Here is a 19447-nt window from a genome sequence, read left to right on the forward strand (position 1 = left end):
AGTTGATAGGTAAGTAGCTAAATTATATCAAATTTATTAACAATAAACTTGCGTTTATGCAAAATATTTTCTAAGAGGGTAGAGTAATTACTAAAACTTGAGAAAATGACTTCAAATATGTTGTTTTCGCTAACCTCAACTGATTAGTCATGTTTTTAAAGTTAATAATCCGATATATTTTGTTTATTTAAAAAATTAACTACCACATGTTGAGTTTATATAAAAGTTGTAAAATTAGTTTCAATTTGCTAGTTAAACATGTTAAGGAATAAAATATTATAACTAAGGTGTTCAAAAAAAAAAAAACACTCCATACTTAAAGTTAACTAAACTATTATTCTTATTTAAAACAAATAGGAATTTAGATTGTTATAAAAAATAGAATATCCGGGCTTACAAAATTTATTCACCTGATGTTCTATTAAAATGTTTGATCGTAAAAACTCAGTTAAAAAAAGAGTTACACAGTGAAAGAATTAAGACGGTAAAACTACTTGAGTGTAAAATACTACAGATTGTATTTACTTTAATCTGATAACAATATCAGTACTTATGAGTCACGAAAACATACTTTGCCTTAGAACCAGTGATAGTTTATACGACTTTAAGTAAAATAAACTAAAACATTCTATTGCAAGAGAAATATTTATTATAAGACTACAGTTAAAAATGGCTTTGGGTAAATATAAAAAAAAAATAATACATGTGCAGGGTTGCCACAAGGTCAGGAAAAACTAAAAAAGTTACAAAAGTCAGGAAAAAATTAGGGGTTTTTGGTAAAAGTCAGGAAATTTGACAAAATTAAAAAAAAATCAGATTTGTCAGTTAAAAATGTAAATTTACAAAATTCTTATTTTCCAAAGCCTTCAAATTGTAAAAAATTAATTAAAAATCCTTTAAAGTCAGACTAAAATTGCAAAATTTTTCTAGAAATTTAAAAAATTATTTAATTTTCAATGCTTTCATCTGGTATAAATTATCCTATTAAAAACTGCACAGTTTTTCTATTAACTTTCAAAATAAGGGTAAAAAACAAATTAGTACATAGTCATTTTTGCGTAGATACCATAATTTAATTGTACTATTGCTAATATTTTCATTTTGTAAATGTTTAAGATATCTAAAAAAATATGCCAGGAAAAATATTTGTAATATCTAATCTTAGGGGTAGGGAGTACTGCACATTTTTTGGTCATATTTTAATATTCATTCAAGTCCATATGATTTGGATGTGTTTTTGCTTCATTAAAAAGAATCTGAAAAAAAAAAAAAATTTTGAAAAAAAAAGTAGCTGCCCAAAAAACTAATTTCAACCCCAAAGGTCGCATATTTTTCGATTTCTTTACTTTAAAAGTAATAAAGTTTATTATACATGTCCTAGACTTATAATTTATATCTTAAATGAAAGCTTATAATTGTAGGCATAAATTATAGACTTCTTGATTGCTTTTGATGTATTATAACGTCATTATTACACAAAATATGCAAAATTTGTCTGTAAAATCGTACTTTTTTCTAATATAAAAAGCAAATTCTAATGCTGTTTTTACTTTTAGTTTTTTTGATTTTGAATGTAAAATGTGTGGAGTCAGCTAGCCAGAAAGATATTACTGATGTAATGCCATTTCAATTGCATGTCAATATAGATATCAAATACATTTTAAATCACTTTCCGTTATTAGAATTCATGATTATTGAGAGCACCTGTCTAAAAGTAAAATATCTAAGCCTATATGTCACAGAAACTGCATGTAAATTTATTAAAATTAGTCTAATTTTATTTTTAAATATTAAGAGTTTTTATTTAACTAAACAATAACTATTTATCTGTATTAATTTTTTTATTTTTGCTTTAAGTATGTTATTGTTTTCACATTACTATTAGTTTAAGTTTATAAATTGTTATACGTATAATTTCTTTAAAACTTAGTTTGTTTAAATGTTTCAATTCTCTAATTTAAAAGCGTAGTTTTTTGGGCAGCAACTTTTTTTTTTGCAATTTTTTTTTTCTTTTTAATGATCTAAAACACATCAAAATCATATCCCCTCATAAGAATTTTACAATATGACCAAAAAAATGTGCTGTACTCCCTACCCCTATATTTAGATACATTTATGTTAGGATATGCTAAAAAATTGTGTCTTTTTCCAGACAAGCTGTGTTTATAAGGTATTAATACAAGTATTTTGCTGGTAGAGCTGTTTATTGCAAATACATCAATCATACACAAATGGTTCAAGTGATGTAATGAAAATTTGATGATTGAATTCAGCAAAAATGTGTTGTTTTAACCTGTATAAAAATTAGATTGAAAGCTTTATATAGTTTTAAGTTTTAGATTATGTATTTTAGAATAAGTTTAAATTTTGATTTGGAAAAGTCAGGAAAATTTTAGTAAAAAGTCCGGAAGTTTTTCTCAGCCTGATCTGTGGCAACCCTGCATGTGCTGAAAATCAAGTTCTTGATTTAAGATTGTCAAATGATGTTGTAAATGTATTTGTTTTCAATAATTGAACTAACTCCTATGTACGTAAGTCGGGTTTAAGTACGTAATCAAAATCTTGCTAAAAGCTGGTTTAAACTCAAACAAAGTTTAAACAGCTTTTTTAATATTCTCACTAGTTTTTCGTTTTAATTTATTAAAAGATACTTTTTACCAAGGGCAACGCGTAAGGAGTTACACAGGAGCAGGCGTTTCTCCTAATAGGGTAAAAAAATAATGTATCAGTTTTATCCTTTGACGATTTAATTTTCCTGATAAGCTCGTTTCTTTTAACTATGTATATTTGGTTTTCGAAAAAATCATTAATCCGGCTCGCAGAAAGCATCGTATCTTTTTTTTCAATGGATTTGTAATAGTTTTCAATGCATAAGTTCCATGAGAACTAAGAACAGAAGGAGCTCAGGGAGGTTATTGCACCTTAGTATTGAAACTAAATATTGCACGTTGGTACTGATTTTTTACGAGGAAAAACACTAATTTTTTGTAAACAAACAATAAAGCTAAACCAATCTTTTGAAAATGGGTTAAGAATAAACAAGTTTTTATAAAAAGGTAATAGTTAAATATGATACAGATTTACTGGTTATATAGTATTGAACTATCTATACAAAAATTCTAATTTAAACCTCAGTAATTTAAAAAGTATTATTATAAGTGAACTCTTATTCATTTTAAAAATGAACAAATCAAAAGGTGCAATTGTATCAACCAGTAGATTTTAAAAAAATTATCAATTTTTGAAGAAAATTATTTCATTAGTTATTTTTACTACTTTTTTTGTTAAAAATATTTTCTTAGGCTCTTATTTTCTAACAGTTAGTTTATTTTTGACTTGTACAGTTATATAGTTAAAATAAAACTGAGTCAAAAAAAAAAACTGTTTGCTAAAAGATTAAAATGTTTGAGAAGTTTAAACTAAAACTAAAAAAGTTATATTTTTCATAATTAAATAACTATCTAATTAATAAAATCTGCTGCTACAAAAGACGGTCTCTGAAAATAGTTTTAAAAAGTTTTTTAAACAAAAAATTTAAAGTTGAGTTGTTTTCATAAGAAGTTAATAAAATTTTCAACTCTATTGGTTGCTTTAAGTATAACAAGCACTAGTTTTTATTAATTTGAATAAAAAACTATTATGAATTTTTAAACTACTTCAACTAACTAAAGATAAATTATTAAGAACAATAGAAATTAGAGTTTGCTAAAAGTTATAGTAGAAATTTTAAGACCATGAAGTGTCCGTGCTGCTAATGATGCCTTAAGAAATAATTATTTCAAGTTATGAAGTTTTAACCCTTTAAATTAGGGGTGGGCAACGTAAATAATTGGCGGGCCGGATCCAAAACAAATTAGTCCTCAGCGGGCCGGAGCATTTCGAGTATGTGATCTACCGGATTAAGTTGGATCCTTTTTCAGATCCGGATCTTTATTCAAAAATGTTATCCGGATCCGGCTTAATACTAATTTTAGAGAAGGTTTCGTATCCGAATAGAAAAAATTTAAAAAACTTGAATTCGAATGGAAGCTAATTGATCTGGTGTTTTAAAAGTTTCAGTCAATTTATAAATTACCAAGGTTCCCAAATACAAAATTTTAAGTTAATTTTTATTAAGTACTCATGATTTTATATTTATTACAACTCTGGACCGAATTAATACTAGTCAGTTTAATAAAATCAATAATTTACTTACTAAAGTTACTCGAGCCTAATATTTCAAACTAAAACATTAAACATTTTTAACTATTCGAAATTATCTAATTTTGGTAATCCTTGGCTCGAGGCTACATTAATAATATTTTCCAGAAGTTAACTAACATTACAATATTAAAATACTGTCTTTTAATTTAAAAAAACTTGTAAAGATTCATTCAAAGTTTTGTTAGATTCTATTACAAACGTGCACAAATAAATTTCCTAAACAAATAATACTTAAAGTTAATGAGATATTGTCCTCAATTGGTTATCATTAAACTTAACCATTTAATTAATCAAAAATTCCTTAATTAAAAATCAATAGCAGAAAAGAATACAAACTGTAGTCTCAACTTGGAATATTCTACTAAAATGTAAAGTTGAACAGTTTTACTTAAAGTAGGTGTCAATGTTATTAAAAACTACTTTTTTTAACATTTATAAGAACATTTCACTACACATCTGGGAAAGACATCAATTTTTTACATGTCATTTTTCATGAAAACCATTATGATAGGTAAGATCATCAAAGTTAGTTCAGCAAACAGTGGATAATTTGAGAAAGAATTAATTCAACTGACTTAAAACAGAACAAGGTACTATAACAAAAAAGTGTTTTTATTACTACAAAAATTGAAAGCCATTTTTTAAAAAGTTTTCAGGTTAAAGTCTTACATTTTATTATGTGAAAATAATAATAACAAATTTTGTAATATTTACATGGGCTTTTAAGATTTCATATAAATTTTGAAAGTGCCTAGCGGGCCGGATCATCCACTTGCGGGCCGGATAAATTTTGTCCGCGGGCCGGATTCCATTTAGATTTTAAAAACGTTTGGGGGCCGGTCATTTTGACTCTGGGGGCCGGATCCGGCCCGCGGGCCGTATGTTGCCCACCCCTACTTTAAATCAATAGAGGGAAGGACCGATTAACTTTATTTTAGTTAATCTTATATTTTACATAAAAAACTAAGCTAGCAGTTATTTTGTAACTATTATTTTAAAACTTTATGTCATTTATAAGTTTTAAAGGCAAACACAGAGTGTTTCGCTAAATATTTATCTCCTCCTTTAAATTTTGAACAACTGTTTTTAAAATTTTTAAGTCTAATCTGTAACAAATTTTAAAGAACTTGTAGAAAAAAGATTTTTAACTTAAATAAATAAAACAGATAAATAATGTTTTTTTATTTAAGATAATAAAATGACTTAAATTTGATATAAACAAAAAAAAATCTCAAAAATCTGTTTTCTAAAAATTTTAATAATGAAAAAAATATTTTCTAAACCACTGAAATAAATTACTTTGAAAACAAAGAAAAAAGTAAATTAGTTTAACGTTTTTCGTAACTCTAAAAAAACTACCTCAAAGAATTATCTTTTACGCATTTGTATCTGAAACTTTTACAAAACTTGTTATATCTCCGAACTTAATAGATTTTTTCGCTCAATAAAAAGTATATTTTAGTATATAAAAAGTTTGATATAATTAAAGCTTTGTTATCTTTGAAACTGTTAGTAAAACAGTCATGCAAAGTATGGAGCCTTACAAAACTAAAAAAAAATCAAATTATCAAGTTGTCGGAGATTGAAAAGCTCAATGTGAAAATAGCAAACCAACACTAGATGTTTCTATTACTCAATAATTGGTGCACAACTATTCAAATTCGGACAAATCAAATTTTAACAATTCAAATTCTTAAAAGAAAATATTAAAGTGCTATTTCTCAAAAATTTGTTTATATATAAAAAAAAACATATGTAGGTCTTATTAATATATACATATCATTTTTATTTTGTGAAAATTGTTAAATATTTTACGAGATGTGTCTAAAATAAATTTTAAAATATAGTTAATTTTAGTAACTTTTAAATAATATAAAATGAAAAGTTTTCCAAAAATAAAAAATAGCTTGTATATGTTAATAAGACTTACACACGTACTTTATATACTTTTAAAGTATACATTAATTTTTAAAATATTGTCTCTTAAATAATTTTTAAAAGAACTTAAATTGACGGAATTTAAATTGTCATGTTACCCTCAATAATACAATTCAAGTGGTATGAAATTTATTCTAATATTTTTAATAAATTGTTTATTATGTTATAACTTTTCTTCTACAAATTTTTACAGTTATGTAGTGTAACAAAGCTAGAAAACTATGCAATAAAGAAAACAAAATCTACTGAAACGTTTTAATATTTTTTTTAGATTTCTTCCAACAAACAATTTGAATTTTATTGTTTTTAACTGTTTAAGGTTATAAACTATTTATCAAGTTTAAGTTTTTTTAGTTTGTATGTAATGAAATATTACATATATTTTGCTTAACATGTTAGTGTTGTGTATTAAAAGCTATGTCCGACTAAACTTTGCTTTTTTTGCTTCTTAAAATCTTTTATACATTTTAAATAAAATTATTTTTATATATAAAAGTTTCTTTTTATTATATACTAATATTTTATGCTGTTTTACACTTTTTAGTTGTTTTTTGTAGTTTTCAAAAAGTTAACTATATCATCGAAGTGGTTTTTTTTTTAAATTCTGTCTAATGAAGGCATTTCTGACTAAGCTTTGCCTTTTGCTTGTTTTCAACTTGTTTTGATTTTTTTTTAGAAATATTACTATCTGTTCTAAACAAATAATTAGACAGACTACATCTTACAAACATAGCTATTAATATTTCAAGCATATTTTATTGGTATTTTTTTAATATTTATCAGATAGAAAACTGTTCTAAACATTTCAGTCCCCTTTAGTTGTTTTATTAGAAATAAGTATTATAAAAACTGCCTCGGCAACACAACAGGTTTTATAAAATTTATCAGTAATTTTTTATTCTAAAAAAGACCATTATCTTCAAAAAAATCGATTAAGTTTGTATAATTCAAAGCTACTTTGATGAACTCGTTAGTGTATTTGTAAAGTCGTGAGTCATTAAAAATGTATTAAAGAAACTTTATTAAACAAGTTAAGACTTATCTTAGAAAGCTTATTTAAAGTGAGAAAACTGGAAATTTTTAAGATATTTAATTGAACAGCGTTTAGGAAAGTATATTTTTATCAACTTTTTATAAATACACTAGTTTTATAAAAAATATTTTATCAAATTAACTTGAAATTATCTTTTTTACTGTGTTTCAATTCTAGAGCTAAAACAGATTCATTTAGTTTAAAGCACCTTTTGTTATTTGACTAAGATAAAAACGAGCATTACACCAGTTATACGACTTTGTTTACGTTGTTTTTTAATTTCTGCTTCTGAAAATTAACATTAAACAAGCTTTTTATAAAACTATTTTTTTACTAACTATTTTTTGTTGATTTTTTTTTGTTTTTACTTTGAGTTCCTTTAGTTTTTATAATTTTACACTTTTTATTTTGTAAATAATAATAGTATAGTTTTTTAAAAAAATTCAAAACTTTTGTTTGTCTTTCAAATTTGTAAATATTTTGTGTTGTATATTTTTTATTCTTTGGAATATTATATTTATGGAATTATCACACATGTGTATTTATTATCAATGCGTTAGCTTAACATTTTGGGTAGGTGTCAGAAATGCACGAGCGTCACTTTTACACTTTAGTTTAATCAAATAATCTAACTAAGAATAATTAGCACACTATGTTTTAATATATAAAGGAGAACAACGTTCTAAAGAAAAAACCTTTAAATTATAAAAACTCTTAATTAGAACAGTTAAATCTGTTGAAAGATTATTTCGAGCATTTGTGACTTGTTAACTATCATTTGTAACTCGGTATAATTTCAAACTTAATCGTTCTAAGTTTAATATTGTTTATTTTGATCATTTAAAATTTTGTCATTTTAATTTAGATCATGTTATTTAAGTTATTCTATAAATAGTTATTTCCAACGTGATCATTCTATTTTTTGTTGTTGTATACATAATAGCTTAATTTCAAATAGCGACAAGTTGTATAAAAAGTAATTTAAAAATTTTTAAAGTTTTATTTTTTGATGCTTAAACTGATTCTAAAACTTTATTTTAAAACTTTATTTAGTCAGTTTATTAGAATTTTATTAGTTCTATTTATTTTGTATATTGTACGTGTTCAGACCTAACAAAAGTTCTTTAAAAAAAAAATTTCACACTTAGTCATTAAACTTTTCATTTATTATTAAAGAGTAAAAGAACTTCTAAAAAACTACTGTGCTCGCTTTAAGAAACTCAGATAAGGAAAAATATATTTGAAAATTAAAATGAGTAGAAAATGGGCAAAAGAAGGGGCGATTTATAGTTAATTTGAAATCTATTGTTTAAAATATATTGCTTAAGTTTTAGCTTAGAAGTACAGCTGAATAACAATAAGTTTTGCCCGCTTAGTAATCATTAACTTCGACAAGGTTCCGTTAATGTGTGTTATGGTACTTCTGCTAATTTACTATGATCAGCTAATTACTTTAAAGATACGTAGAAGAAAACGACCAATAAATTTTTTTTAAATTTTTAGTAAAAATAGATTTAATAAAGTTTACTTAATACTTAAAGCAAAGTAAGGCATTTTAAAAACTTCAATATTAATGTAGTAGTAAATGATATAAAAAAATTCTTTACCATAAATAATGACAGCAGTAGTGTTTTCTAAGATGAAATTAGAAACAAAGCAAAACATTTTTTTTTAAACAGCAAATATTAAAAAAATAACTTTTTTAATCAGATAAACCAACCAATGATGATACTATCAATCGAAGCTTACTTGTTAAAATTAATTTCGTCTCGTAATACTTTTTAATCCTAGCTAAGAGAACTATTAATTTTTTTATTTATAAAGCTTTTAGCCTAAGAGAAATAATTCTACCAGTTTTTTTAAACATACTTTTATTTACAAGATACTAAATTTTTCACTGTTATTACTTGAGCGTTTGCAGCATCATTAGAAACAACACACTTGATTGAACACCTAAAATTAATGAAGTTTTTTTAAGACAAATCAAAGTGAACAGCTGCAATTAGCGAATTTTTTCAACAAATTAAAGTGTACCTACTTCCTACTAGTATTTTTTATGGCATTTTAACTAAATTTTTAGTTTTGCAAGAAAAAAAAAAATTTAGCAGGAATAAAGGTAAAGTAATAGAATGTTTAATTTATGTTTTGATAACTTTTAAAAACATTATTTAACAACAAACATTTTTTGCCACATTTTGAAAACAACCTTATATTGCAAATATATTTTAAACATCTACTCTGAAATTAATTTTATTGTTTGTTATATTCGTTTAAACATTTGATTTAAATATTGAGACTAAAATCACTGATGATGTTAATATGAAACACACTGTTTGCTACTTTCTAAAATGTCAAACTTTAGTGTAGGATTTTTTGTATTTTAGTCGTGTGCTTTTTACATCTAAATTCACTGTTATTTACTTCCGCTAATATTTTAGGAATTTTACTGCTTTTTTATTATTATTTTTGTACATTTTTTGTTTAATTTCATTAGATATTAAAAAAAAGAATTTGTCCTATTCTATTTCCTAATAAAAAATTAAGATAAATTTAAAAAACACAAAGTTGAATTTTAAACACTAATATTTTTGATAAAGAGTGCGTACTCAACGGAAAGTTCGTACCTAAAAATTGAGTACTAAAAAGTTAGACTTTTGTACAATTTTCTTGATAAACAAGCATACTGCTTCTAAAATAAGTAACTCTAGAAACATGAGGGTTTAAAAAATATATATACATACATCAGCTAATTGAAATTTAAAGTTCTCTAGGAAAGTGTTTATTTTAATAAAATAATTTTTGTCTAATTTCAATTCAAAGCTATGCTAATTTTTATTGGTTTAGTTAGCTATGTTTTTACTGCTAAAGTTTTCTTTATTTGCTATCGAAGTTGCCAATTATTTTTGCTGTTAATGCCTAATATTGAAGCTACTTTCTTGTGAACAGAAAATTATTATACAATAAAAAAGTAAATTTGTTGCTGTTATTATAATTTAATTTACTATTAACTCTGTAAGCATTGCGCCTGCTTTCCGAGAGAAGAGAGGAGTCTTTTTTCGCGTGTAGCAAACCGTACAAAATCAAGCGCCGCGAGAAGGGCGTAGGCATTTTAGTATAGGCTTTCAGTATAGGCATTCAGCGTAGACGTTTGACTTGTGCATTTTAGAGAAGCCATTCAACGCAGGCAGTAGACGAAGGCGGCCATTTTTAAGTTATCCTTGGATTGTGACAGCTTCGATCTAGTCATTCGATTCGGTCCTTCTGACTCAGTTTCATTCTCTTGATTCATTCATTTGGTTCGAAACGTTTTAAGGAAAACTAAGTAGGATTCCATCTAGTAAAATATTGCCAAAAAAACCGTTCGAGCTTTGACCTGCACGTGTGTGAGTGTTTCTTTTTTATATCGTGTTGTATTTTTTTAATTGTAGAATAAATTTTGAGTGCTAATTCACTGTCTAATAACAGTAAAATATAATTAAGTAAATTTAGTTATTAAAATTAGTATATTGTAAGCTAACTTTTTAATTACGAAATATAAAGTTTGATAAAATTAAATTATATACTACTTTAATTCGACGACGGTAAGTCGTCAACGTAATACCAAGACCAGCCTCGGTTCATCACACCTCATTTTTAGTCCGCATTACTGAGACCAGCCTCGGTTAATTGCGGTGAATTCAAGTTCTCATCACCAAGATCAGATTCAGTTTATCACACCTCATTTCCAGTCCGCATTACTGAGACCAGCCTCGGTTAATTACGGTGAATCCCAGTTCTCATCACCAAGTCCAGATTCGGTTCATCACACCTCATTTCCAGTCCGCATTACTGAGACCAGCCTCGGTTAATTGTGGTTTATTTCATTGCGGAACCTTACGTTTGGTTAACTCCTCGAACGATGAGTACCACTAGTAAGAAACCCAAAATCCTTTCGACATCCAACCTCCTTAATCTGGTCAAGAAGTACGCGAAGCGTGCACACTAGGCCGATAAGGCGGTAAGTTCTAGTAGACGCGCCCAACAAATTAACCCCGAGCTTAATACAGACTCTCATATGTTAACAAACACCCTAACAACAACAGAACCCTATAAACTAGACCAAAATGTAATAGCAGAAGGTTATAACTCTATTTATTACAATCCATTTTAGTGTAATTGAATATATTCTTGAGGACTTCAAGTCATTTAAAATTTTGTATTTATCAAATTGATGTATTTCAGCATAATAATAGTAGAAGAATTTCATTTTAATAATTACACTTTATATTTAAACGTTTTATTTTTAAGTATAGGAACAATTATATTTTACCCTCTAAATGTGGAAACTTTATCAAAATTTTGGAAAATCCGATTTAAAGATTAGTAAGTTATACTTTTTAAAACGTGAACATTTTACTATACAATGCATTGAAAACGAGACAAACTATTAATTAATTATGTCGTTCAAGTTAAAAACAACAAGTTTATGTCAATAACAAAGCTAAAATAATGAAAGCAATAGTTAACTTTAATTATACTTGTATTTAAACAATAAAAATTAAGTATTTTTACATTTAGGTTAAACCAATTATTAACTCTTAATAAAATTGAAACAATGAAAAAACTATTTAACAGTGAGTTTATTTTATTGTTAATTATTTAAAACCAAAAAAAAAAGCTTAGCTTATTGATATAACCTACATAAATGCATTGATTAACATTAAACGTGAACAACTGGCAACACGTCTTTAGTTTACAAAAAAAATTGTCAAATATTTTATTAAACAGTAAGCATATAATAAAGTGAAATTTATGATTTATCAGTGTTTTTGTTGAAATTTAGGCTAGCACTGTTAATGCAATATCTTTTACCACTTGGTGCAGGTCCATCGTCGAAAACATGTCCAAGGTGGCTTCCACACTAAATATATTTAATAAAAATTGGTTAGGTTAAAAAATCAGTTTTTAATATTCAGTAAACTCTAGTATTTAAAACTAAATGTGATAACCACAGCTCTAGTAAAAACGAATTACATTTTTACAAACGACTTCAATTCTAGCCATTCCATGACTGTAATCATAGTTGAGTTTGACGTTTTCACCACTCTCTACAGCATCAGTAAATGACGGCCAGCCACTTCCAGAATCATACTTGTGTGAAGAGCTAGAAAGTGTATTATACTGTTATTAACCATAAGAACTACTTATTAAGGCAGGTTTATGGAGTTATTTTGAAAAATATACTATATCAACATTTTATAGGAAACTTAAAACAACAAATTTTTAGCGATAATTTTACTTACTTTTTTACAAACAACTCTAATTCGTCTAAAACCATAACTATTGGCAAATCTTTACATTGACAATTAAAAAATTAAAGTCTTTAAACACAAATTACATACTGAAAACACTTCGATACTTTTATTTTTATAACTATTTTACTTTATCAGTTTTGAAGTTTTCAAAGATAGAAGTTTTTTTGTTTTATACCTATAGTTTAATACACTAGAAACTTAATAATAACAACAAAAATATAAAACTAGTATACTACATTAATTAATAGAAGGTTTATATTTGGTCTGAAGCAGGAATCAGCAAACTAATGTCTGCCAAGAAGAAATATCCACCATTTGACTTACCTTTTAGTTAAAACAGCTTGTACAAAGCTAAGGCTATTTTTATAATAAATTTAAAAACATGTTGTTAATTTAATAGTGATTTTAATTTAATGACTAATTTATTAGAATTAGAGTATGAGAAGTCAAACAAATGTTTCTCATTTAAAGTACAAGTATACAAAAGCACAGCAGCCAGCAAAATATTTTTTTATTTTGGCCAACCAGGGAGGTAGCAAGCTAAAAAAAAGTTACGATACTTTAAAAAAATCAAATGAAGTACCTAAGGTTTGATTTGATAAATTCATAGAGGTTAAGTATGCAGTTCCGTTAAAACAGCAATATTTAATGAAATGAATTAGCTACATCGTCTAACATAACTAGAAAGTTTTTTGAGAACAAGATATTTTTACACTAACAATTTTAATAAATATTTACATATAATAATACAGACGTCTAAGTACTGCCTTGTTTTATTACTAGGTTTCAGTGAGCGTGAGCTGACCTTATAAAATAACAACAAAACATTAAATAAAATTTAGACAACAGCAGTAAAGTTAATTTGAACTAAATGATGCTTAAAAACATAAACAAATAATTTTTTTTAAATTAAGTATTCAATTATAATAAAAAATGCATAGATGGGTAAACTTAATATTAGTATTAAATAATAAAAATCAAAAAATCAAAAAAAAATAAATGCAATATGAACGGAAACATAACAAATTCTTAACAAAGTTCTAAAAAAGCTAAAAGATGATTCAAGTGTTATTAATATTTAAACTCCTAGGTTTGTGCTTCACTCCTACAGAATAATAAACATTTATTCCTATGTCTGCATGAACTCATTACTTCTGATCTTTTATTAATGCAATTTTTATCCGCCTGAAGAATAATTAGTGCTTCCTTCAAGCACAATCTGCACATTTCTATTCTGGGTCTTGATTTTTATTCTCTTTCTAGTATTTCCCAAGTTAATTCGAAGTTTTTATTTTCACTTTTCAATTTGTGAATGTATTTTGATAAATCAGTTGACTGTAGTTCTGTGGGTGGCTACTCTTTTAGGCGCTTAGACCAATATATGATTTAGAATCATTGTCAGTTTTTACTGTAGCTTGGTATATAACATTTTTGCTCTACAGTTTCCACCTTTCAAAGGACATTTCTTTTTGTTTCTACAGTTACATGTTTCATCTTCACTATTCTTGTTGCTATTAGTGAGCTTCTTGTTACGGTTCTTTATGACAGTCTCAAAGTTTGGCAAACAGCTGTAACTTAAGTTGATGTTGTTCTTATTCAAGTATTTTTTTTAATTTACTGTTAACTCCAAAGTATTAGTTTATTATTTGGAGAAAGTTTTTGCCAAATATTTATATAAAAAACAATTTACAATAACTCTATACTTATTTTAACCATTTGTATATATGCATTATTTCATTTTAAGTTATAAATTAGTAAAGTTGTACAAACTGTCTAACATACTGTAAAAATTATATTCTCAGAACTTGAAACTGATTTAGATTTTTACAAATAAATTCATATATTGTTTTTGAAGAAAACAAATAGGACAACAATTACTATTCTTTTTAAAGTTTATAAAGTCAAAAGCATTGCATGAAATACTAAAAGTATTAATTAAAATATTGCATAAAACCATCTAAGAAAACATCAATTAAAACTTAAAATATATTTTATTTATTTTTACTGCAATTTAAAAACAAAATACTTAATTTTTCTTTATGTATCATATTTTTTGTCTTACATAAAAGCAAACATACCTAAACAACTGAGTATCACAAACAACACAACTATATATTCCAGAGTCTTTGTTGCTGTTATATATTCCAGTGAATGGCCTAAAATTGACTCTTTTGTCTATCTTTTACGTAAAATACTGCATAAATATGAATATGAGTATTGTATATAAAAATCCTATCAAATCAAAACAATAAAAAATTCAAGTAGTATCAAATAAACTATGAATAATTGAAATTTTAAGAAACTATTTTAAAACTTTATTGAGAAACAGGAATGTGACCAAAAATTGTAGTTCTTAAATTATTTACTCAAAACAACAGTTGACCCAAATTTAAAATTAAACAGTAAATTAATGCTTACATGAAAATTCAAGTTTTTATAGTAAAGTTCCCGGGAGTTTTATCAAAAAGTAAGTTTAGTTTAAAAAAAACCTTGTTGAAGGTTTAGTTTACTATAAATAACAATACTTTAATAAGTTTTTAAACTTCTCCTAACCATATTTCAACATTTGAATTCAAATGTTCAAAAATTTTCAATTAATCAGATCATAATTAAAATATACTTATTAAAAGAGATAATTCAGAATACTCAGAAATTACTAAAATTTGAACTGTCAGAGTTTAATTTATTGTGCGCCCAAAGTTATAAGGCTTATAAAGTTTAAAAGTGCTTTATAAGAATACAAAACAAATGAAATAATTTGATACCTGACTTTTTATATAAATGTTACAATTTTTTTTTAAATTAAAAACTACTTAGAATAATTAAAAAAACAAAAAAAAAACAAAGTTTATATAAGTTAAAAACTACAAAAAAAATCTTAAAATATAAAAAACTTACATACAAGCTTATTAAGTTATAATTTTACTAACATTTCAGTTCCTTTTTGTTGTGTTACATGATATTGTAATTTAGTGAGTTTTTTTTTTAGTTCTATTTTATCAACTGCAAATTCTTTTCCAGTTCCTTTTTCTAGAAAAGTAATATAATGAACAAATTTTTTTTTAATTAACTTCTTTTACTTAGTAAAAATAGTATGTTTGAGCTCCTAGATTGTTTTTTAGTTAAATAAATTTTTAAAAACATTTATTATATTTAGATTATTAAATTTTTAAGGCAAAATTTGTGATTGTCTTAAATAACAATTATTTTTGTTTTCATATAAGTAAAATAAATAAAAAAATTAAACATTACTAAATTAAGACTTCCTCAATTTGTACTAATAACGCTAAATTAATTTGTTTTGTAATTTTATGTGATTGTAAAACCTTAATAAAAGGTATAAATTATAAAATCCAAAGATTGTTTCACTAACATAAAAAAATATTTGCTTAATGTAATTCTGCCTTTTTGCCTTTTTTTCACAAGATAAAAAAGACTTGATAAAATTTTCAATGATTTCTATGAAAAAGAATTTAGAAAACAAAATGATACATCAGTTAAATTTAGTTTTAATCAAGTTAGTTATGTGATTCCCTTACTACAACTTAATGTTTTTAATTCTAATTTAAAACATAAGTATTGTGGCTGATAAAACTTGCACTCAGCAAAAAAAAAATTTACTCCAAAGAAAATTACAATAAAAAAAAAATTGTAATTAAAACATTGTTAGTTTTTAAATAATTAAATAATTAGCTAAAAAAGTTTGACTTTAAATTTTTTTTTAAGTTTAAGAAATCAAAATGAAAATTGTTTTAAAATGTTGAATAAAATACATATTTGCAAAAGCTTTCTTAACCTGCTTGATTATTTAAAAACAATTTACATGTAAAAGAACAAGGGGATAAAATCTTCCATAAATGTGTTAGCACAAATTTTAGCTTTCTTTCTGCATATCTTTTTTACTTAAAATATGCTATTTTTATGTTTCATTTAAGATAAATTGATGACCAAAATTTAAAGTTTTTTTGTTTACTTCCAAAAAAAACCTCTAAAAAGATAGTTTAAGTTTATATAAATCATAGTTTTTATACAATTTTTTAGTTTATCTTCTAATTTATCTGTAATTTTTCTATGAAAAGAAGATAAGATTTTAAACATAGCAAAAAAAAATCTTAACTTTGTAGTTCAAAAATCTTTTAATTTTGCACTTAATTTTACAAGAATAATTATGAAAAGGTAGGCATTAAAATAGAAAGAATTAACAAAAGTTCCTTTATGGCAACTACAGTTTAAAGTTTAACAACTGACAAGACTTTCAGGAAAAACACTTATTTAAGGCCATAGGGGTGTCCACTTTGTTTTTTACAACTTGATCTTATTTTGTAGAATTTAATCTGAGCTATCAGACACTTTTAACCGCTTAAAAAACTCAAAGTAACTTTTGAGATATAAGCGATCAAAGAAAGGGCGTTCAATAGGTTCCTTATGGAAGGCAAAAACTAAAAATGCAAAAAAAAGACTATTTCACTAAAAATCTATCTCCTCCTTCATTTTTTGAGTAATCTTTCTCAAATTTTTAAAGAATGTGTATCATTAAACTTTATAGAGATTTATTGTAGGATTTTTTTTTATTTTGAGTAAAAAAAAAATATTGTCAAAAAACTACCCTTTTTTTTAGTTTTTTGTGGATAAAATTTTTATTTTTCAAAATTTCAAAAATTCCAACATTCAGATTCTTCAAAATATTAAAAGGAACATTTCCTGAAAATTTTAAGTTTCTAGGTCAAAAAATGAAGGAGGAGATAGATTTTTAGTGAATTTTAAAATTTCCGAGAAAATTGACCCAAAAAAATTTGCAGTCCATACGTTTATATCGGAAAATTTTTACAAAAAATTAAATATCTCAAAAGTTAAATGATATTTTTGAATTCTATAAAAACTGGCTTGTAGTTTGTACTTTAAGCTTTCATATAAAAGCTAATGTTAATTTTTGTAAAAAAAAAATGTTGGACCCCCCCCCCTATGGCCTTAACTTTTAAAGAAAATAATAAATTAGTAGCTATATTTACATTAGTCATAAACTTATAGCAACTAAGTAATTTAAATATAAAAAAAATAATATGCTATTTTTTTTGCTTCTTAAAAAAGTATTCTAAAACTTCACAAAAATTATTTTGTTTTTACAACACTTTTTTTAAATTTAACCTGCAGCATACAATACAGGTGTAATGTAGTTGAGCTTAGTAATACTTGTTGACATTTTTCTTCCGAATTGTCTTTGGGTTAAACAAGCAAGACATTGTAGACATCCTTTCAAAATAAACTTACACATTTAAAAATTATTCTAAAAATCATAAGTTGTTGTATTTCAATTTTTTTTCAAAATTTGAACTAATTTGTATATATTTCTTCCCCTTTTCCATTTGTATATAAAAACTTACAAATTAAAAAAATATATCAGAAATAGTTAATTAAAATTAATACATATAAATTATTTAAAAAAAAACTTATACTTAAAGTATATTTAAGATGATTCAAATCATTGTATCTAGATAACTTATATATTTTTAACTGAGAGTTTATGCACTAGCAAAAATTAATTTTTTTCTTTTTAAAATAACTTTATAGCAACAATCTCAAAAAGCCTGTAACTTATTTTAAATAGACTCTAACAGTAATATATGATAACAGTACAACAGTTTACATAAATTATAAATGTTAGTAGAGTAAGACTGCATTTACTGTTGTTTTTGGTGTGCAAACACTAAAATTACTATACTATTACATTATGCAATGAAAACAGTAGTTTTTCAAATTAGGTAAAGTCCCCAACTAACTTAATCTAAAAAGTAATTCAACTTTTAAAAAGATAAATAGACGCCTTGGAAAGTTATACTTAAACTTTGTTTTTACTAAATATAGTTCTTTTTGATATAGTTGAATTTATTTTTATTATTGGTTTTCTGAAAATTAATACGTTTTTTTTTATCATATTTTCTTTTGACTTTTTTTTTTACATCGGATAATAATAGTTTATTAAACGACAAAACAAAAAACGCTTCAAATACTTGGTCCTAAGGATATTGTGCACAAAGAACCTTTCAGTTATCGATACGCACACCACGGGTACCTTTCAACGTCTTCACAACCGCATTATTTTTCCTGTCATAGAGTTGAGCTCTTTTCGTAAGAATTTTTGACAACTAACTCAGCAACTTTATTTTTTAATTCAGTAATTCATATCTTTACCAAAAAACTTTTTGAATTTTCTTAAAGAAGTGAAAAACTATTTATGTTTCGCAGCTTTTTAAACTAGACAAATTTTTATGTAAAAATTATAAAAATTGACTAGTTTATTCTATAGTTTTTTTTTTTTTTTATCTGATTACTTAGATAACAAATGTTTAAAAAATTAAGCTAAATGTGTAAAAATAAAAGATGTATAACGTATGTATAAATCACAAAATATCATTTGAGCACCACTTAACAGCTAATAGATAAATATACTGTATGTAAATTTGCTTTTGACCTAGGTTATTATTATTGATCTACTGCATCCATTATTTAGAATCCGGCCGAATTAGGATCTATTTTCTAATTTAAAATACGCTCGGATCCGATCCTAAATGTTTTAAGTTTTATATCGTTTCAACAGAGAACAAACTTATAAAATTAAACTATTATAACACCATTAAGTGATAAAAACTGTTTTATACAAATATTTAGTTTAAAAAAACACAATGTTAATGTATAAATATTTTATTTTAACACTAGGAATAAGTACATTGTAGAACAAAAAACAAAAATCTATCTATATAAAATCTCAGTATAAATGTTATAATTCAAGCTACTTGGACGACTAAACTTGAATTGTGTACCTTGTATGACGTAAAAGAAAAAGAAATGAAATGTTGCAATGCTTTAAAACATAACTAACTTTTTTTTTATGGTAGGCTTAACATTTTTCTTATATTTACAAAAGTTCGATTATAAGATGAACAATAACATTTTTAGCAACTGTTTACATATATAAAAGTCA

At 25.0% G+C, this 19447-nt stretch overlaps 1 protein-coding gene across 1 annotated transcript; it reads right to left on the bottom strand.

Moving 5' to 3' along the window:
* Nucleotides 1–11778: 11778 nt before the first annotated feature.
* LOC145837890 (peptide methionine sulfoxide reductase MsrB-like) lies at nucleotides 11779–17754 on the bottom strand. The gene is made up of 5 exons (XM_082945376.1): nucleotides 17614–17754; nucleotides 15399–15498; nucleotides 14547–14624; nucleotides 12188–12317; nucleotides 11779–12074 (listed from the first exon to the last, which is right to left on the bottom strand). Exons 1-5 carry the CDS (start codon nucleotides 17738–17740, stop codon nucleotides 11964–11966), a joined length of 546 nt encoding a protein of 181 aa, XP_082801502.1. The 5' UTR covers nucleotides 17741–17754; the 3' UTR covers nucleotides 11779–11963.
* Between the last annotated feature and the right edge of the window lie 1693 nt (nucleotides 17755–19447).

The sequence above is a fragment of the Thalia democratica genome, chromosome 6 (genome assembly GCF_965202585.1).
Source record: "Thalia democratica chromosome 6, ktThaDemo2.hap1.1, whole genome shotgun sequence".
NCBI classification, from domain to species: domain Eukaryota; kingdom Metazoa; phylum Chordata; class Thaliacea; order Salpida; family Salpidae; genus Thalia; species Thalia democratica.